At 47.2% G+C, this 21,269-nt stretch overlaps 1 protein-coding gene across 2 annotated transcripts; it reads right to left on the bottom strand.

Moving 5' to 3' along the window:
* Nucleotides 1-813: 813 nt before the first annotated feature.
* On the bottom strand, nt 814-20,887 carry LOC131592325 (lactosylceramide 4-alpha-galactosyltransferase-like). Of its 2 annotated transcripts, XM_058863747.1 has the most exons (4): nt 20,716-20,887; nt 11,208-11,315; nt 5,545-5,586; nt 814-4,946 (listed from the first exon to the last, which is right to left on the bottom strand). In XM_058863747.1, the coding sequence occupies exons 3-4, from the start codon at nt 5,560-5,562 to the stop codon at nt 3,819-3,821; spliced, it is 1,146 nt and encodes a 381-aa protein (XP_058719730.1). In that variant the 5' UTR covers nt 5,563-5,586; nt 11,208-11,315; nt 20,716-20,887; the 3' UTR covers nt 814-3,818. The 2 variants fall into 2 exon arrangements, with proteins under 2 accessions (XP_058719730.1, XP_058719731.1); XM_058863748.1 differs by lacking the exons at nt 5,545-5,586; nt 20,716-20,887 and having other exon boundaries at nt 11,208-11,246.
* Between the last annotated feature and the right edge of the window lie 382 nt (nt 20,888-21,269).

Below are 21,269 nucleotides of genomic sequence, written 5' to 3'. Positions count from 1 at the left end.
CATCCTGGAATTCCAGAATCAGCCCTCCAGCTGTGTCTCACCAGTGCTGGGCAGAGATTTGCATTAGGGGTAGATAGATGTACCCACATCTATCACTGCCAACATCCTCAGTGACATCTTCAGCTTACCAGGTGTCTGCTGGAATCCCACCCAACAGACAGGAGACCAGAACTCCAGGAGGTTCCTGGAGCATGTGGAAGAAAACTTCCTAACACAGCTGGTAGGCAAGCCCTCCCCAGGGCATCTGCTGTTTGCAAACAGAGGAGCACTGGTGGGAGATGGGGTTGCCAAAGGCCACCTCGGATACAGTGACTGTGACATAATTCCATTTCAGTTCTCAATGAAGGGAGGGAGGGGGGCAGCAAAACCACTGCCTTTGACTTGTGGAGGACAGGCTTTGGTCTGTTCTGACCACTGGTTGAGAGAATCCCTTGGGAGGCAGTCCTGAGTGGCCAAGGAGCCCAGGAAGGCTGGATATGCCTCCAGAAGGAGGTCATACAGGTGGAGCAGGAGCCCATTCCAATGTGCTGTAAGCCGGTTCAGGGTAGGCTGGCCTGGATGAACAGCAGGCTTCTTCCGCTGGGACTCAGGGAAGAACAGAGAGTTCTGGAAGAAGGGTCAGCCAACTCAGCAAGACTACAAGGATGTCATGAAGTTAATCAGAGAGAAAACGAGAAAGGTAAGAGTCCAGCTAGTAAATATGGTCACCAGCAAGAAAGTTAAGAAAAAAATGCTTTTCCAAATGCATTAATAACAAAAATAGCCAACAAGAGGCCAAGGAGATTCTCCATCCTTTATTTCATGCTGGGGTGGGAACATGACCTCCAGGGATGAGGAAAAGGCTCAGGTACTCAATGCCTTCTTTACCTCAGCCTTTAACCGAAAGCCCAGTTAGTTACTCTTGACATGTCCAGCCCTCTGAACTGGAAGACAGAAGAAACAGGGAGCAGAACAAAGTCCCCACACTGCAGGAAGAAGCTGTTAGTGACTTGTTAGTGAGCATGCTGTGCTGCTCAGACATGCACAAGTCTAGGGAGATGTCATCCTTCCTCCTAAGGCTATGGTTGGGAGGTGGTGAAGCAGCTCGCAAAGCTCCTCTCTCCATCATTTAGCAGCGTTTAACCAGGACTGGTTAACTGGAGAGCTCCTGGGTGACGGGAGGCTGGCCAATGTGACACCCATCTGCGAGAAGGCTTGGAAGGACAAGTGGGGGAACCACAGGCCTGGCAGCCTGGCCTCGGTGCCAGGGAAGGGTATGGAACAGATTACTTGGAGTGCAGTCACACAATGTGTGCTGTACCACTGGGGCATCAGGCCCAGCCAGCATGGGTTTAAGCAGGTCCTGCTTGACTGACCCAACCTCCTTCTGTGAACACCTAATGGATGGGGAAAGGCTGTGGATGTTGTGTACGTGGACCTTCAGTAAAGCCTTTGATTGCTGCTCCCACAGCGTTCTCCTGGAGAGCATTGTCCTTGCAGCCCATGGATTTAACAGGTTCCCCATTTGCTGGAAAAACACTGCCCAGATGGCCAGGCCCAGAGAGCGGTGGTGGAATTAATCCAGCTGGCAGCAGGTCACCGGTGTTGTACCCAGGGCCCACTGTCAGGGCCAGTCCTGTTTCATAACTTTGAGGTTCAACAAGGCCAGGTGCTGGGGCTCCTGCCCCTGGGTCACAACTCCCAGCAGCTCCAGGCTGGGGAACAGTGGCTGGGAAGAGCCCAGCAGGAAAGGGCCTGGGCCTGCTGGTCCATAGTGTGTGCCCAGGTGGGCAAGAAGGCCAATGGCATCTAGGCTGGGTCAGCAATGGTGTGGCCAGCAGGACCAGGGCAGTGACTGTCCCCCTGTTGTGGGCACTCGTGAGGCCTCACCAATGTGAGGTGTGTCCAGTGCTGTGTCCAGTTCTGGGCCTGTCACTGCAAGATGGACATTGAGGGGCTGGAGCGTGTCCAGAGAAGGGAACGGAGCTGGGCAAGGGGCTGGAGCACAAGTCTGATGAGGAGCAGCTGAGGGAGCTGGGGGAGTTTAACCTGGAGGAAAAGGAGGTTCAGGGGGACCTTATTGCTCTCCAAAATTCCCTGAAGAGTCCAAAACACCTGAGGGTGCAGCCAGGTGGAGAGGAGGCCCTGCTCCCAGGGAACAAGGGACAGAACGAGCAGAAATTAATAGAATCATTTCAGCACCGCTATCAGTAGAATAATTTGGGTTGGAAAGGACATCAAAGATCATCTTATTCCACTCCTCCTGCCATGGGCAAGGACACCTTCCACCATCCCAGGTTGCTCCAGGCCCCACCCAACCTGATTGTGGACACTGCCATGGATGGGGCAGCCACAGCTTCTCGCAGTAACCTGTGCCAGGGCCTCACCACCCTCACAGGGAACAATTTCTGCTTCATATCCAATCTAAACCTGCTCTCTGTCAGTGTGAAGCCATTCCCCCTTATTCCTGTCACTCCAGGCCCTTGTCAAGAGTCTCTCTCCATCTTTCCTGTGCATTCCCTTCAGGCACTGCAAGGCCACAGTGAGGACACCCCAAAGCCTTCTCTTCCCCAGGCTGAACAATCCCAATTGTTCCCTCAGCCTTTCCTCCCAGCAGAGCTGCTCCATCCCTCTGATGCTCTTGGTGTCCTGGCTCCGGCCTGGCTGCAGCAGCTCCCTGTCCTTCCTGTGCTGGGCCCAGGGCTGGATGCAGCACTCCCTGCACCACGGTAGGTTCAGCTTGGATATGAGGAAAAAAATTCAGAGTGCTTAAGCACCGTGTTCCACTGGCTCCCCAGGGAAGTGGTGGAGTCGCCTTCCCTGGAAGCACTCCAGAAAATGAGTACACATGGGATAAAGGCCAGTGAGCGTGATGATACTGGAATTGAAGGTTGGACTCAATGATCTCGAAGGTCTTTTCCAACATTCATGCGCTTCTGAGTTTTTATTTCTGTCCCTGGGGACACTGCTCTGAATCCTGGACCTGTTCTTTCTGTTGATATGGACATGTTATCCTCTGGACTTCCACAATGGGCTCCATATTCCAATCACAGAGACGTAATCCTCCTCACAGCACTGCAGAAACAGGCAATGCTGAGACTCTTCAGAATGTGACAATGGCTGGTTAGATGTTGGTTTCCTACAAGAATTACTTCAGCAGAGCAAGACACTTTATATTTCCACTCCTAAATGAACTGCTTTTGTCTGTTTGTTTTCCTGAGGAGTCCCAGAAAAGTCATCCCACTGCTGTGGAACTGGAAACAGTAGGAAACACCATTTCAACTTTTCTCACTTTAGAAGTTTAGAAGAATTTCACACTGAGAGGCGCAGGGATATTAAATCCTGCAATTTGCATATCCTCTTCATGTATTTCTCAAGGCGTAAAGGATCCTTGCCAGCCAGTGAGTTCTGTTCTGAGCTCCAGCTAACTGTGCCCTTTGGCACCTACTGGCAGTGGTTCACAAGCCGAGAAATGCCACAGAGAGCAAGCCAAGGGTCTTTACAGCTGCTGAAAAATCACAAGGGGCTGCTCAGGCCGGGATCCACAGGAGGAGCTGTTGGAGAAAACCAAGAGAGGACCAGCTGAGGGATGCTGAAGAACAAGTTCAACCTCCCTTGCAGCAAGAGGTCTCCTGAAGGACAGCAAGAGAGGCTGAACTCAGGTTCTGCTGTAAATTTGTAACTCAAAGGATCGGAGGCAGAGATCAGAAATGGTACAAAACCACAGAGCTGTCACGCAGAACACCTGCTCTGGGGTCTAGAAACCAACTCTGGAGAATGTCAAAGGCACTCGGTTTCCTTCGGTCTGGGGAACATCTCTGCAGCCAAGGGCCCTCAGGTCACACTGCACCCCTTGACAACTCTTCAGAGTCCTGTTTCATCTTTGTGTAGGTGGCAGGGCAGAACTGGGAATAGAGCTGAGCCAGCAGAGCCTGGGAGGGGATCTCTAACTTGGTCCCATGGCTCAGTTTGTTCCATACGTGCACTGCATAGGTGTTCTTCAGGAGTTTGCGAAGCTCCAAGGCACTGACTGGCTCAAACAATTTCTTCCAGTCCTGCCAGGGAATGGGATAAACAACTTCTGGGGCAAGAGCACTCACACCTTTGCAGCTCATGCTCTTGATAGTCTGGATGGAGCACCATTTCTTGAAGACACGAGTTAGGAGCTTTGGGCCCTGGTGGCCCCAGACCCAGCCATTGTAATTCTGCACAAAGTCCTGCATGCAAAGCTCCATGAACTTGTGTTTGGGCTTAAAGGACAGAAAGGCCCCATTCAGTTCAACGTCATCCTGAATCCCGAGTGCATCGGTGAGGTTCTGTAAGTTCTTAAGCACAATGAAATCTGTATCCAGGTAGATGCCACCAAATTTCCACATGAGGACAATCCTGCAGGCATCAGAGAGGACAGGTAAAAAATGAGGCTCCCAGTGGCGCAGAGGCCACATGTACCAACTTTTCAGAGGTGTTCCAGAAAAGAGGTCTGTCAAGTCCAGGGGCTGGATTTCCACATTGGGGAAGCAGCTCAGCAAGGAGAAAGCCCAGTGCCTGGGTAAGGAGGCATTCTCTTTGGCCAAGCCTTTCATGAGCACCACAACTCTTGATGCGGGGTGTGCCCTGGCCGCTGACTCCACAGAGCATGAGAACAGGTAACTTGGGGTAGTTTGCTCTGAGGTCTCCACAAAAAACACACTTCCTGTAGAAGGAGAGGGCCCACCAGCAATGTTGAGGGAAGAAGGCACATAGTGAGCACAGCTGATTTCAGCAGACGAGCCGTAGAGGGGGCCTCTGCTCTTTGGGTCCTCCCAGATATTCGAATACAACTTGATGTACGCAAAGGATACAAACACAAAGATGAGGATAAACAGTGCCCAGGGCTTGTGGCTCAGCATGACCCTGGTGGGCTTTAGGAGGAAGCTGGGCATCCTGAGCATTCTCTCTCCAGCCATAGGTTGCTCTCCTATGACAGCCTGAAGGGAAGGAAAGAAAAAAACCTGACAGATGAGGCAGCAGAGTATGACCCTTCCTTCACAGGCGTGTCCCACCTTCATAGCAGTGCACAACAAACTCTGCAAACTCTATTAGAGACCTCTTCTGTTAACCTCCACAACTTCCTATCTTTCTGAACGTGAGACACACGTGCAAAAATCTCTGGCAGGTGGAAAGCAAACAAGCAGGGTACAGGACAGAAAACCCAGCTGGCACAACCCCATTTGTCAGTTCTCCTGTGATCACAGAGCTTCGGTCACATATGGCACTTCTCATGTGCCTGAAAAAGGCTTGATAGGGGCACTGAGACTTGAGGACAAAGGAGGGGCAGCCGATACAGAAATGATCAGTTCTGGATCCCCAGAAGGTTTTCTCCTCCTGCACAGTAACGCCAGCGTGTGCTGCCAGTGCTACAGGCAGCAAAACCCGGCTCACCCTTCTTTTTACAAACCCTTTACAATCCACACCCTCCACATCACAGTTAGGTTAACCCCATAATAATTTCTTAAGCTGTTGAAGGCAAAGAGGAACAGATTTGGCAGAACAGAGCCAGTGCTGAAGAGAATGCAGAAAACTCACCTGTCCCAGCTTTTTCATGATGCCACAGAATTCCCTGTCCAGCTGAAAAAATGTTTAAGAAATTAAAGTCTATGAGGATGCCTGCCACTCTATGGTTTGGCACCCCCTTCTTCTGAAAAGGAACAGTGAGTACATGGAGGAAATAAAATGTGGAGGATGTGACATCACTCAACTGTAGTGAGTAGCTGATGCAAAGGTCACACAGATGCACTGTGAACAAACCAGTTAGTTAAAAAGTAATTTAAATAAAAAGGAGGAAATTGAAACCTCACTGTTGCTATCCTTTAAGCTTTAGAGTGGTGGGTAAATGGATTGGCGTTTTTTTCCTCCTTTGCTAAGAATTCCCAGCACTCACCCTGCTCCTGGGGCTGCCACAATAACTGAGCTGATCCTTCCATAGAGCTGCCTGCTCCCACCCCAAGCCCTAAGTACAGAACACCCCCTTGGAAATACATTCTCTTACCTCATACTTTACTCATTCACTAGGGAATACTCCCTCATATGCCAGGGACCTCATTGAAGGACTTTGCCACATTCAGGTGTCCCTCATTCTATGACAGTTCCCCCTTGTCCCTGTGATCAAGGGTGGCTGACCTTCCCTTGCATGAGAAACACTGGTACAGTCATAAATCCGTCCTGTAGCAGTACAGCCACTAAATTTAGGGTTTACCACAGTTCCTCCTCAGCTGCCTGAAACAAATTTTGCTCTGTAGCATCCCAGACCCCTCTCCTCTCCCCAGATCCTTCCATGCACAGCAGCACCACTGACAGACTCAGGACAGCTCAGGGCTCAGCACAGGGACTCCACCACAACCGCTCTGGGCTACCTGATCCAGTGTTTCACCACCATTCCTTTCATTCTAACTTGCCACGGTTCAATTTGTGCCCACTGGGTCTCCTGCCACCGCTGCATTGAACAGTCACTTGTGTCCTTTGCCCACCCACCTTCAGTCAGGAGTTTGCACACCCTGACCACACAGCCCAGCCTGCTCTAGTCCAAGAAAAGCCAGCAAAGCTCTCCCAGCCTCTCCTCATGCACCATGCGCTGCATTCCCCTTCTCACCTTAGTGACCCTTTGCCGGACTTGCTCCAGTACGGATACGCCTCCCTCATCCTGGAATTCCAGAATCAGCCCTCCAGCTGTGTCTCACCAGTGCTGGGTGGTAGGCAAGGATCCCCATGACCTTGCAGGCCATGTTCCACAGGCTGTGGGGATATCCACTGGCTCATGCTCAGCTTGTGGTCCAGAGGACACCAGGCCCTTTTCTGCCCAGGTGCTTTCCATGAAAATGCTGCCTATCATTTTCATGGCCTTGCTTATTAAATTTAAAAGCCATGTTAGGCAATACAGGGCTTGAAATATGTGAACAAAAAATGTGTCCAAACGAAAATTGCAAAATGTTCAGAGGCGCCTCACTGTACAATTTAAACCCTGTTATTGAAATATCATCGAGGATCCCTTGTTCCAAAACCAAAAGGGATAAAACAAAGGAAGGAGACAGAGGGCTGCTACCACAGATGATCTCGTAACTCCACCATGCAAGGACTGCCACCAGTCTGCTGCTGCTAGCTCAGCACATGTTCACGCCTACTTTTAGTGCACCCTGCCCTGAGCAAAGTGCTTTCCTGCCCTACATGAATATCTTCACTAATATTTCCTTGGTAGCAAAATCACAGACAGCAAAAAAGGGAAACAGCCCAAACTAGATGATAATTGAATGACTGACTGATGGTACAACATGAATTGTGCATGAAGCAAACTAATTTGAAGCCAAAAAAGCATCCTGCATTCCTGCAATCCTTAACCTTTCAAATTGTAATAGCAGATACTCAAAAGTCCCTGAAACCTGTAAAATCATTCCTCATGAGAAAAAAATTTATTATTGAGGGATATTATTATAAAACATTGTATGATCTACATGACAGTTCAAATAGTGATAACAAAAGGAAGAAATTAATTGTAAAAATTTTTTAAGGGCATGAATTTAGTGATGTCAGAGAATGAAACGTTACATTCTCACTTTGCACTGAAAACAATTAGGATTGTTTCTACATAATTACATTAGATCTGTGTAATTCTCAGAGCATGAGTTCTGCAGAAGGTCTCAGAACTCCCAGGCCTAAATCTTACTATACAAACAAATGTCATAGCCAGAGGTGATCAGATGATTACAGGAAAACTGTGGTTGTCCATATCACAGAAGTGCAAGTGTTGCTTCAAAAACAGAATATAAATGGAGGATGTCAATAAAAACTTCACTATGGTTTCCCTTCTAGGATTTAATTGATACAACTTATACCTATGTAATTAGGAAATTTTGCCTATGAAGCTGAATAGGCCTGCAAATTAGAAGAAAATTAAAGGAAAGAAGGTGCAAAGAGATGATCTAACTGTTAGCAAATATATGTGTATCTTTAGATACATAATATACTATTAACTAAAATGGATTTGCAATGTAATTCTTTGTTGCACCTCAGAACATGCAGAGAAACTGGCTAGAGATGGTTTTCCATCTTAAGCTGGGAAAGATGCTTTGGTTGATCCCAACATTTCCAAGCAATAGCTGTGCCCTCTTGTGGTCAAGCTAACTTTCATTCATGCAGTTCTGGTCACTAAAAATATCCTTCTGGATTTAAGAAAAGTACTGTTGGGGTAGCAAAGCAGAGAGTGGCAGCTCTTGCAGCAAGGGACCCAGCACTGGAAGAGTTGAGCCTGGGGCTGGCGGGAGATCTGGTAGAGATCAGCCAGAATTTGTCATGAACATCCAGGCTTCATGGGCTAAGTGAAAGTACACTGTGGTATACTTCAAAAAGAAGCTTCACTTCTTTCTTTGTTTTATTATTCTTGTCGTTGTTCTGTATTCTTATCAAGAGTTCAACTACTTTATGGTAGTGTATAACTATATATATATATAACCATAAATAAATATGTTTATATATATATATATACTTTTATATAACTGTAAAAGCTATGTTTGAATGTACGTCCAGCATAAACACAGCAACACAGCTCTGGTTAGCCTTGGAAAAAGTGTTTGCACCAGCCCCTGTTGTCTTCAGTGGAACAAACCAAATACCCTTGAGATTAGTGATGTCCTTTCAAGCAACTGTGTGGACATAGGAACTGCAAAACACCTAAGGGGCTGTTTGTAAATTTGCTACAAATTCGGTAACAAAAAACAGGAGGGGAAACGGTCGAGTAAAGCACTGCTGCATACCTAGGTAGCTGCTAAGAGTCTGGAACTCTTAATAAATATCACCCATCACAAGCAGCCTGATAGAGTACTTTGGGGACCCACCAAAAAACAGCTGAAGATCCTAATTTTCTTCAGATTTACATTACTAATGAAAGTAGAAGAGGTGAGATTCGACAATAGCAGCATTCAATATGTGACTTTATAGGCATAGAGACACCACGGTGCCCAACATGCATGTATCCACCGGCAAATTCCCCTAGTATTTAGGGGAATTAGTTTTTAGCTTTTTACCAACAACTTTAGAGCTCCTTCCTCTTGAACTCTGAGAAGATGGCAGACCAAGCATGTGTGAAAATTTGAGGTAAGAGGAGAGCAAATATTGTAAATGTAGTATATCAAATCAATAAAATACTGCAGCTGAAGGCATAGGACATTTAAGGCATTTGTCTCTTAACTGCATCTTCTGTATTTATCACAACTTCACCTTTCCAGAATGAACCCTGCAATATCCAATTCACTTACAGTGGGTTTAGAACTAAGTTTTCTCCTGAAATAAAAGAAAGAAGTATAAACACCTTCTTGTATAGCTGTAATAAAATGATAGATAGACACTCTGTGGGATAAGATGCATTAAAAGAAAGCCACAGCAAAGAGTCAGAGAATGAGATTAGCAAGTTTCTACAACAAAAAGTAAACAGATTGTGGGAAGAAATTATATGGCAGCTTTGATAGCTGCTGATTCCCAGATCACCGTACACAAAGCAACCACAGATATGATGGCATCTCACTGAAGCTGTCCAGAAAAAAATATCTACAGGCTCTGTTATTTGCAACAGAGAATATCAATGATGGACTTAAGAAATTACCCCAAACAGAAAATCAGATAGCCAGACATGGCAACATCATTACATTTCAATCAGCCTCCCTGAATACAATAAGCAGCAACCCAAGAGGAAGGGAAAATGGTCAGTAATTCTGTTACACTTGGACAGTCAGAAATTTGCAGGAACAGGTTTGTTAAACAGGACCTGACTCTCATGAATGTGTGCTGGCTGGGCCAGGCCCCCTGGCTGGTCATGCTCAGTATGATCTGTTCCACAGCCTGCCTTGGTATCAAGGTCAGGCTCATGGGCTTGTGGCTCTTCAGATCCTCCTTTCAGTCTTCCTGTAGACGGGTGTCACACTGGCTAACCCTCAGTCTTCTGGGACTTCCCTAGTTCACTGTAGTAATGCATCTGAGCAGCTTGGGCCATGATGTGCTCCAGCCAAGCCGTATTTAGAGTTTATTATCAGACCCTATAGAATTTCTCCAGGTTGCCGAGACATAAGCTATTCTAAAAATAAGAAAGAAGAGGCTGAAAAACAAGAAAGCAGGACCACAAGAGCCAGATAACAGAGGGTGGTTGAACTCCTGGACTGTAACCAATCCTGTGCCCCAAGGGGTGTGTGCAGAGCTTGTGGAAAGGATAGGGGCACCAATGAAAAGATGCATGATTGTGTGAACAGTAGTTTTAGAATGTATGAATAGATGTGTAATATAATCAATAAATGGCTTCTGTGAAATCATATTGGTTCATTGTTCAGAGGTCCTGAGCTCCTGTAGTTCACCAGGGCTGCCAGTAAATGATGGAGAGCAGCTCGTCCACCGTCTCTCTCAGTCCCCTTGAGTGGATCCCACCTGGTGCCATAGATGGTGCAATTTTAAGTGGAGCAACAGGTCACTGTCTCCTCCTGGATTACAAGGGGACCATCCTGTCCCTTTCTTCTGGCTTAGGGGGCTTGACACCCTGATAATAACTAGTCTTTCATTTAAAGACTGAAAGAATGAAGGCATCAAGTACCTCAGCCTTTTCCTCATCCTTGGTGGCAATGTTTCCCCTCACATGCAATAAAGGATGGAGAGTCTCCTTGGCTCTCTGTTATTAATGTATTAGGAAAAAAAAAAAAAATTATCTCTTGTGGCACTTGACAGATTAAATTCTAGCTAGGCCCTTGGCCTTTCTGACTTTTTCCCTGCATAACTTAATGACAGCCTTGTAATCCTCCTGAGCCACTTACCCCTACTTCCAAAGCTGGTAATTTTTTTTTTTTTTTTTCCCTTGAACTGAATCAGAAGCTCCCTGTTCACCCAGGCCAGCTTTCTTCCCTGCTGGCTTGTCTTACGGGACATTGGGCTGGCCTGTTCCTGTGCCTTTCAGATGTTCTTGGAGAATGTCCAGCCTTCCTGCACCCCTTGCCCCTCAGGACTGCTTCCCAAGGGACTGCCTCAACCAGCACCCCAGGCCAAAGTCTGTAAGTCCAGGGTAGAAGTTTTGTGACTCCATTCCATACTTGAATGGAAAATGGAGAATTGAAAACTCTCCTTTCAAGACCACTATGCCCAAGACAGACTCCAACCACCACATCTCCCACCAGCCCTTCTCTGTTCACAAACAGCAGGGCCCAGCATCCCCAAGTTCTTCTTACCTGTAGCCAGATGCAGAATTTAATTCTGGGTTGTTTCAAAGTGATCTCTGAACACCCAATCTCATTTCCTAATGAACTTCTGTCTCTGTAGCAGGCTTCATGTTCTTTCTGCAACTTGAAAAAAAAAAGGATTAATAATATTGGTAGCTTTACTATCTTTTGGAAATTGTTTTCAAACAGTGTTTTCTATAGTCTCAGACTTTAACTTGCCAGACCTCATGTGCCTACTTCATTTTCCCCCTGGTTATAGATGCCATTTTGAAGCATGCTTTATACTTCTCATACCTCTGCCAGCATATTACAGGATGATGTTTTGCTTCATCATGATATACAAATTTAAATGTCAAGATCTCAGCTTGGGCTGTAATGGCAGGATGCAGCTGAGTGACTACCTTCTGCAGTTCTCTCTTCTGGACTCTGCCTGTTCATCTGAATTTCAGGAACGGTTATAAAGCAAAAACCAGAGACCATGAGCCAAGTGAACAAGGGAATGGCCAAAATCACTTGAGAGAGATAAATCTGAAGTACAAGTAAAAGACTAAAGGGATGATGTTCATAAATGGCATCTCCAAACACAGCATGGGGAGAGCTTTGCTTCCCCTCTTCTCTCCTGCTGAGGACACACCAGCCCTAGGCAGAGCTCACTCCCCAGCATGTATCAGATTAAAACAAGTAACTGAAATTTCCTACAAGAATCTCCTTTGTACTACAGCCATCTCAGACTCCATATTTTGGGAGGAGGGAGATAAAACAAGGAGAGTAACAAGGAGGAAAAGAGCCCTTACAGAGCATTTCTCTTTACTGTGTGTCCTGGATGCCCCCAGCACAAGAGCTCCTAGGCAGCACAGAGAAAATAATCATCCTTCAGTCACTTCCCAGGAGACTGGATCCAGGATTACTTTCCGGAGTCTTCCACGCTCCTCTTCTGCTGCACTGGCCAGTTCTGCATCTCCAGCCCCAAACTTGGTTTTCCCCTTGAGGTACAGCACCCATGTACCAGCTAACCTTCATGAGTCCAAGGACAGGAGACATGGCATGAAAGAAGCTGTATAAAAGCACAGTTTAATTGAAGAGCACTGTCATCAGTGTGACAGTGCTTTTCTCAGAAGTGCCTGGCTCTTAATAAAGTTAAAAACCCAGAAATATTTCACAAGGAACATATTTTTTGAAGAAAAAGATAAAAAGTTGTCAGAAAGATGCAGAACATTTTAGTGTCTCCTCTACTTTAATCCCTGTTTATCTTTTGGTAAAAGTTTGTATAATTTAAAAGAAATAAAATCAATATAATCCAGCAGTAAAAACAGAAGTTCTGTTAGACAAACCAGAAATGCGCATAATCTAACAGAACTATATTATGCCTCCTAAAGAGAGCTATGGATCAGCTTGATAATAGAATTTTCCATTTCAGATTTGTCACACTGTATTGGGAATGGTGAAAGTAACGACACAGATTCTCTTCTGGTTGCACAAGAGAGTGAGTTTTAATATTCCAGATCTTCTTTTATAGACAAGTCCAAGAAGGTCCAGAAAGGTAAAACTCTTATTGGTCAGTAAAGTAACACATCACCATCATTGGTCAGTTGTGTACACCATCCCTCGACCTTCTCTTGCAAGAAAACAAGAAATTGACAGACAACACCTGCAAGGTTGTCTTCTGTCTCCAAGGACTGGTTTGATTCCTCCTTATGATTTCCTTGGCCACATCTCAGGCCAGTCTGAGAAAGTTAGGTGACTTGGTTTCCCATGGACACTGTGCTTCCTGCTTGCTTTTTTGTATTTAGCATCCATACAGATTAATCACTCTTCAGTTGAAAACAAGAGGAAAACTCTCTGCTGGGACTTTTTTTTTCTGTCTCATTTTCTTTCCCCCTCTGTTGAACAAAAGCCTTGTTGTTTTCTATGACTTTTCCAAGACACCTTCAGCCTCTCAGACTGGCCACTTTGGAGTGTTTCTACACTACCTGACACATCACCTAGCCAGCAGCCCTGGGAGCAGCCACCTCCTGGTTAGCTGCCCTTCCCTCCAGACCCTCTGCTTCCCTTGGGACTCTGAAAGGGTAACACACACTTTCTGTTCTTACAGCTGCAAGAAACAAAAAGACCCCACCATCCTGTCCCTAGCAGCTTCCATGCTTTCTCAAAAACGTTCAAGCAGTGGCAGAGTATGCTGTTCTGACCAGCTGCCGTTTTGGTGTGCAATGGGCTGGGTTTGCCTAGTTTGGAGCTGATTGGAACCAGCTGGAATCACAGCCCCTTTCCACACAGGTGAGCCCTGCAGCCCCTGGCTCCTCAAACCCTGCTAGTTCTGCCTCATACAGAGTACTTTGCAGTGTTTAAATGCAGACAACTCCCTAGGGTTTTTTTTTAGTTCCTGTAAGGGTGAAACTTGGATTTGCATGTTGGATTACCAGCTGGTGAGCTGTTCTTCAGTACCTAGTGCAAACAAAACTGATTTTAGAAGAAATTAGGTGGTGAGGGTTACTGACTTCCTGAATGACTCATATCTTTTTTTTTCCTTCCCTTTGTGGTAACACTGATTTCCAAAAGCTACCCATCCAATTTTTTAGAAATTCTTTAAAGAAGGAAGATGAATGATTCTAAGTGCCATGTCATCATTTACTGACTTGAATGCAAAGGACTTGCCAACAATTTTTTGACAGCTTCCCATCCCAGATTTTATTATTTGCTTAAACCTGTCAAGAGTTTATCCCAAGCATCTCACTAGCATGTACCGAAGGGCTCTCTACCAGTTAAACAGGAAGATAAGGACATCCCAGTACTGCCACACACCTCTCTGAAGACTTCTCAGAAAGCAAAGCTTTGTGTTGCAACTAAACCAGCCTAAGGAGAAGTTGCCAACAAAGGAGGGGATTACCTCAGTAACGCAAGGCAGAAAACTTTGCCTACAAAATAAATATGAAGCCCTCCTGAGGGTTCGATTTCCACAGAACAGATGGACTGAAGCACAGCTGTGAGGGATAGTAGTTAGGAGCACTACTTCTCCCTCACAAACAGCAAGGAAATAGCAATGATTTACTTTTCTTCAAAGACACTCCACTGCTTAACAGGAGAGAAATATAGAAGCATCTCAAGCAGCAAATAGGTGCAGCAGGTTCCAACAGCTGTTTCAGCAACAATGGTGAAAGCAGCAGGGTAACCACAGGCGCCTCTGGGGCACTGCAAACACCTCTGAAGCAAAAGCTCCATTTCTTCCCATCATGTCTGATGAAGTCTCATCTGAAGCTACACAACAGCTGATGGTGTTGCACCCCTGAGGTTCCATGCAGCACTTTCAATGGAGGAAACAAAGAAAGAGGAATGACCACAGGCACAGGAATGACTGCCACACCAATGCAAACACGCAGCTGTGTTTGCTTGAAATTCGCTCCTGTTTTTACCTTAGCAGGTACTTTGTTACTGCCTAAAAGGCAAAACAGACATTAAAAAGTTTCCTGGCCCTGTCAGAAAGAGGCGCTTTAGGACTTTGCTGGGACAACAGAGATGACTTGAGAGCAAAGAGGTATCACAGCAGCCAGAGACAAGAGCCAGGTCCTCCCTCACCAAACCCAGGCTGCCCTTCTCACAGGGCCAGACCTGTTGAGTGCTTTTCCTGTGGCACACAGAGCAAGGAATAAACTTGCTTGTTTTTTTAAATAAGTCTCTTTCTTGTGGTACTTGCTGTCCCCAGCCATGTGCCACATCCCAGCAGCAATCCCAACAGGCACAAAGCAGCTCTCACATGCTGCCAGAGCCCCATCCTGTTCCAGCCCCAATGGTTGGTTACCCACAGCTGCAGCAATGTGCTGTTGGCTCAGGCAAGGCACAAAACATCCATCCCAGAGTTTCCAGAGGCAGACAGGGCTGCAGCCCACTCCAGGTGATGTAAGACAAGCTTAAGGCATTTCTACACAAGTCAGGTGAAACACCGGGTTTAAATGCTTTGTTAAATATGGTCCTTGATACTGATTCCAGGATATTTTCCCAGATTAACATTAGAAAAGACCCAGAGTCTTTTTCCTGCTCCTTCATGGAGAAGGTTACATCCATTATTCCATTCCTACCTGCCAACAGGTTTCACCCTTGCTTTTGTTTTTCCCAGAAGGCAAAGATATTCTTTTGTTTTTAAGCTTCTCCTTTAAGAGCCAAATGAAACCTTAAATTATAAGAAAATACAAAAAACCTTAAAATTTCAAACTAGAATCAAAGCACAATTGTCAAGGCAGACTTTTAAATAACATTTGGTACACAAAAATTAAACATACTAATCTTGGATCTAGAGCTAAGGCAATTTAGAAATAACCAGTGGGTGTAATCCCCAGCAAATATATTTGGTGTTAAGGCATCCTTAACTGAAATTAAAAAAAAAGCTGCTGAAAGTTTACATAAATCAGTTCCCAGTTACTGTGTTTCAGAGCAGCTATAGACAGGCATTTTCTTCCTTTTGAGCACAATGAAAATTCAAGATTGCAAAGCTTTCATCAAGAACAAATTAGAAAAAATCCTCCTAGAACTACAGACTGCACAAACTGTCAGAGCAAAGCATGTAGGTTCTTTCCTCCCAAAGACCACAGACAAAATTGCCCTGCACTGCACCTTCTGCTTTTACCCCTTTGCTCTTGCCAGTCCAGTATGTTTGCCAAGAGCAGAAGTAGGAACTCTGAATTGCTACCACGTGCTGTTGAGAGCTGTGGTCAAGACCAGTCTCTAGAAACACTTGGAATGAGACAGCCTGCAGCAGAGATATGGGCTCAAGACTCGTGTTTGCATCTGTGCTTCTTTGGTGCAGGCCAGTCTGTGTGAAGCCATTCCTGCAATCACAGCCTAAGGGGGAATCACAGGGCCTTTCCCAAGGTTCCACCAGGTACTGTCCTTGCCACATTTTGAATGCCTTGACCTTTTACACAGCCTACACAACCTAAATTATAGTTTCCTGTTCACTGAGGAATACCAAAACATATGGAACGTGGAATACCAATAGCCTGCTGCCAATATGTATGGAACACCAAGAACTAATGCAACTTTCTGCACGGTTCCGTTCACTTCTGTACACTTCATGAGAACTTCCCATTTGGATTTAGCTCAAATAGGGCATATCAGGATCACTGGTGACCTCCTTGAATGCATCCTTTCAAAATTCCATACTGTTCATGCTCCACATGGCACTCACATAGAGAATTCACCCGTCTGATCAAGAGCAGACATTTTTAACACTGAAATGGCAACTGCCTGTGCAAATGAACACAGGGCTGAACTACTCAAGGGAACAGCTGGAACTGTACCAGGGCAGGGTTAGGGTGGGTTTTGGTAAGAGGTTCTTCACCCAGAAGGTGCTGGAGCACTGAACAGGCTCCCCAGGGATCTGGTCACAGCACAAGCCTGAGAGAGTCCAAGGAGCATTTGTATAATGCTCTCAGGCACAGGGTGGGATTGTTGGGTTGTCCTGTCCAGGGCAGGGGTTGGACTCAATGAGCCTTGTGTGTTCCTTCTCACAGCTTATTCTGTGATTCTAGTCAAATAGAGGGTTGGCAGAGAAATGTAATTTCTGCCCTGCAGCTTTCCCAAAGCCTTCCAGGGAGCTGTGCAGGTATGAGCTGCCCACCCTGGGGCCAGGCCACCAAGGTGTGGGGCAGGAGGACCCTCTGGTGACGACATGTGTTCCTCACTATTCAGGGATACCTGGGATTATCCAAAAAGCCCCAGGAAGATTAATTTTCTTAACATTACAAAATGCTGTTGCTAGTCTTAAGACTACTTGTTGAAATAAATGCAAGGTTCTACATATTCTTGCAAGGATTTCATATGAACTTGAGTGTTTCTTAAGTAAAGGTTCATAAACACAAAACACTATGGCTTGATGCCTCCCTCAGATTTCTGTGCCTATTTCATTAATGGAGAGGTAATATTTACTTGCACCTGTCAGACAGGACAACAAAGCAGCAAAGCCCCAGCAGCAGGTGCTGCACAGCTGGCCAGCCCTCCCTGCTGCAGAGCACAACATGCCAGTGATGTGGGAGCGGTAACCTGCCTCCCAGCTCAAAAAGGCCTGCAGTAACCTGAAGCCCACCCCCCTATTTTCTTTTTTTGAGCCTTCATCCACCCCCTTCAGGCTGGGCTGTGGCCTCCTCACTTCCTCATGGCAATTGCATAATTCCCCAACACTGTTCAGCTCAACACATTCCTCCCTTCCTGCCACCACAGCCCTTGAGCCCAGCACAGGAGACACTGTGGGAGAAGCAGCTATTGAAGGATGGCTTCAGGTGACCAGCAATTGACAAACCCTGAGCTGTGGGGCAGGACAGAAGATGGAATTGCACAACAGGGAGAAAGCTGCGGTAGCTCGCCTTCCACCCAAAACCACACAGGAGAATCAGTCTCAGCACTCTGTCAAGAAAAGTTTCCCAACACTTTTTTATTGTAGACCATCTTTTGGGTCTTCTTTACTGAAAAGAGCAGCTTTGTACCTCACAGCTTTTAGTTTTCAGGAAGCAACTACATAAAACCCTCATCAATACTTAAAATGAAAGGGATGGCAGAATTTGGCTGTGTAAAGCTGCTGGAAAGGGCAAAGAGACAAAAGGACAGATGCTAGCAGTGGGCAAGCTGGGAAACTGATACAGCTCCTTGCCACCAACAGCTTCCAAACAGTAGTTTCCTGTTACTGCATTTCTGTAGGAAGCCATGCAGGCTCTTGTGTGCCGGGGTATAAAATTTAAGACTAAACACTGTTTTAACCCTCACAGCTCAAAAGAATACTGGCACATGGCTAAAAAAAGGAGCTGCTCTTTGGTGGCATGTCCAAGGAGATCATGAGAACGCAGAAGCCAGAAACTCCACCTCATCAGGAAGTGAGAAAATTCTGTTAATTCACAGTATCACTGCTAACTACAAGGAAAGATGGTCTAACAGCCAACTACATGTGGATTTAGGGGACCTCTGTCTATCCAAGGAGCAGGTCACTTAGAACTGAATCAGGAAGTTTCACCTCTGATTTGAAATTATAGTGAAGTCAATGTCTAAGTTTCTTCAAGGATCTCGGGGGCTGTTTTTCTGTCTCACAAGTTTCCTCCTATGAGTATTGAGGAAGTACTTTCCTATCTGACAGTGCAACTGCAAGGCTGAGCTTATTACATACAGACTGGGAGACATTAACCTTGCATAGACAGGAGGTGTTATGCAATTGTACAAAAAAGAGTGAGAACGTTTCCCTAAGAGAAAAATCTAAATAAACATAAGTGTACTTAATCCTTCACTGACAGGGGAGTGGTTGGTTCACAATGCCATAATCTGAAATTCCACCAAACCTCATTTAAACTGTCAGGCAGAGTTCCCAGCCCCAGTTTAAGATAATTGTAAAAGTCAGTAAAGACAGTGAAGAAGTAAGTTACAAGAAGTGAGTTGATAGCGTATCACCAGTTTCCCAGTGAAAGCACCACCCAAAAGATCTGCTAATCTGTTCTGTAACCTGAACAACCCAGCAATTTGAGGAGTTTAAACGTTAATTTGGTCAGAAGTAAAACACCACCCCCACCCCACCACTAGAGCAGAGAAAGGAACCACAAAGCCAGAAGATACAGTCCAAGTTTTTGACAAGTCTGGGAAGCACAACCCTTAGGAAGCTGAATAACAGCACAGCTATGCAGATTTACTGGGGGGCTGCAAGCAAAGACAAGAGGGGTATCCCCAGTCTCTCCTGCCGTCACATCCTGTAACATGATCCAAACCTTTTGGTGGTTTGGAACCCAGGGCACTGACAGCAAGGCATATCTGGCACATGGGTATCCTACCCCTCTGGTCTCACCTCTACATAGGGAACAGGCACATCTGCATGGTTTCTTATGGTGACTGTGACTGGCACAGAGGCTCCTCTCTATACTAGAGACCAAATGAAATGAAAGTAAGATGGAAGAATTACTCATAAGCACCTTGTGCAAAATACCTACTGATGAAAAAGCCAAGGCTATGGCTGATTGCTGCTAGGGAATGGCCCCACTCCCTCCCTCCTCAGTCTCTTCCTTGGTGCTCCTCCGAACCTGCTGTGACTGGCCTTGCTAAACCTAAAGCAGCAAAAGGCTGCTTCTGCTGAAGGTTTGGATGTACTTTCTTGTGGCACAGGTGCCAGTGAGACACACACAAATATTGGCACAGAAAAATTCTACAGCAGGCAGCCAGGAGGCTGCATCCTGGTGGTGTCACTGAACTTCAGTGCATGGCAACTTGGCACAATGATGTCTCTGAACAGGAAAAAGGCTTCATTAGAGCCACTGCCGGATGGAGGGAGCAAATGCCTCAAGTCAGTAGAAATCCCATGAGAAGGAAACCTTGTGGCACAGGGACAGCTGCTCCCTGAACTGCCCACCTAAAGCTAAACCTGGCAGGCAGACTGCTTTTCACTCAGCTTCATACACTCTTTCCCTCAAGGGCAATGGCCATTTGTGTGCTGCCTAAAAGGGCACATGAACAAGAGAAGGGCATTCACAGGTGCCTCACCAGTCAGTGCTTCCTCCTACAGAGCCACTGACTCGAGATGCTGCTGGGATTGCTACAAAACTCAAACTCAGGGGTATTTGAGTTTCTTGAGATTTTGCTCCTCTGGCTTCCGTTGTGACAAACCCCGTGGATAATAGTTCAATGCTGGTTTCTTTAGAGTTAAGAAACATCCAGTCTATTCTGAGAAACTTCTCACGCTTTAGAAAGCAATATGTTCACTTAACCAGGATGGTTCATTTTTAGCCAAAGCTTCTAAACTCGTCTTCTTCCAGCAGCATTAATAGTTTTGGGTTACTACACTTACAAGAGTTCTGTATTTTTTTTCAATGCCTCTTCCTCCTCTCCTACAGTTCTATTGTGAATCTCCATCTTTCTTCCTCAGACCTTATCCCTGTCCAGACACCGACGTTTTCCAGAGCACGTCTGTCCGGGAACACGGCAGCCAACTGCACCCTCCCCGCTCACCAGTTCTGATGTCTTTCCACCCTCTCAGCCAAGTCAGACCTCTTAGTCACCGCTGGCAGAGCGGAACTCCGCTTTTCTCCCTCCCAGCTGACCCCTTCCTCCTCGTCCTCACGCTGCTGCCATCCTCCCGGACCTGCCAGAGTCCCACCAGTGCTCCTGGGGCAGGACGGAGCCCTTGCAGCCTGCGGCACAAGCGGGCACGGCGTGTGAGCTGCCACCCTCACTCGCCCCTTCGCCGCTGCCCCCGAGAGCGCTGTCCGGGCAGCACAGACCTTACAGAGGTGCGGGGGACCCGAGAGGGACTGCCCTCCGCACTCCGCGGCCGAAACGCCGCCGCCCCTCCGGGAAGGAGCGCCAAGAGCTGCCCCGCGGAGCGGCGGCGGCCGCACGGAGCCGGCCCGGCGCTGCCGGGGTCCCGCTGCCGCTCCGGCAGCACGGCCACTCCATCTTCACCTCCCCCGCGCAAAAACACCTCTTTCCCCGAGCGGGACGCGAGGGCCAAGCCGCCCAGCCTTGGTGCGGCCGAGCCCCGCATCCCCCGCAGCCCCGGGCTCACCTCGGCCGAGAGCGCTGCTCCGTCCGCCGCAGCCCCGGTTCCGCCGCTCCCACCGCCGGACGGGACCGAGATGTCCCTCCGGGGGCCGCCCCCCGGCTCGGCTCGGAGAGACCCCTCGGGAGGGACCCGTCCCTTCCCCGAGCCCCGGAGCGGCGGCGGCGCCCTCGGAACGGCCCCACCCCCGGCACTGCCGCTGTCGGCCAGGTGCTTTCGCGTTTTTAATTCCCACTCTACCACTAAAAATTGCCCTAAGGATTTTTATCCCCCCACCCCGCTCTCTCCTTCCCGCTTCCAGGAGCTTGTGCTCTGCTCCGGGTAGAGTAGATGTCCCGGGTAACCCGAGCCGTCCCAGCGCAGTTGTACCTCTGCTGTCTCGCCCGAGTGGCGGTGCGTGGCAGGGGTGACCCACCCTGGATAGAGACATCCCGACATCAGGGGCCGCTAATTACGGACGGGAGGAGGAGCAGGGGAAGGCGGAAACTTCCCACACCTGTTAACGCCAAGGGAGATCATTTACAAAGCGGACGCGAGTCACTAAAAATGGGAAACTTAAA

Source organism: Poecile atricapillus, chromosome W, assembly GCF_030490865.1.
Source record: "Poecile atricapillus isolate bPoeAtr1 chromosome W, bPoeAtr1.hap1, whole genome shotgun sequence".
NCBI lineage: Eukaryota > Metazoa > Chordata > Aves > Passeriformes > Paridae > Poecile > Poecile atricapillus.
This window is presented reverse-complemented; position numbering and strand designations above follow the sequence as displayed.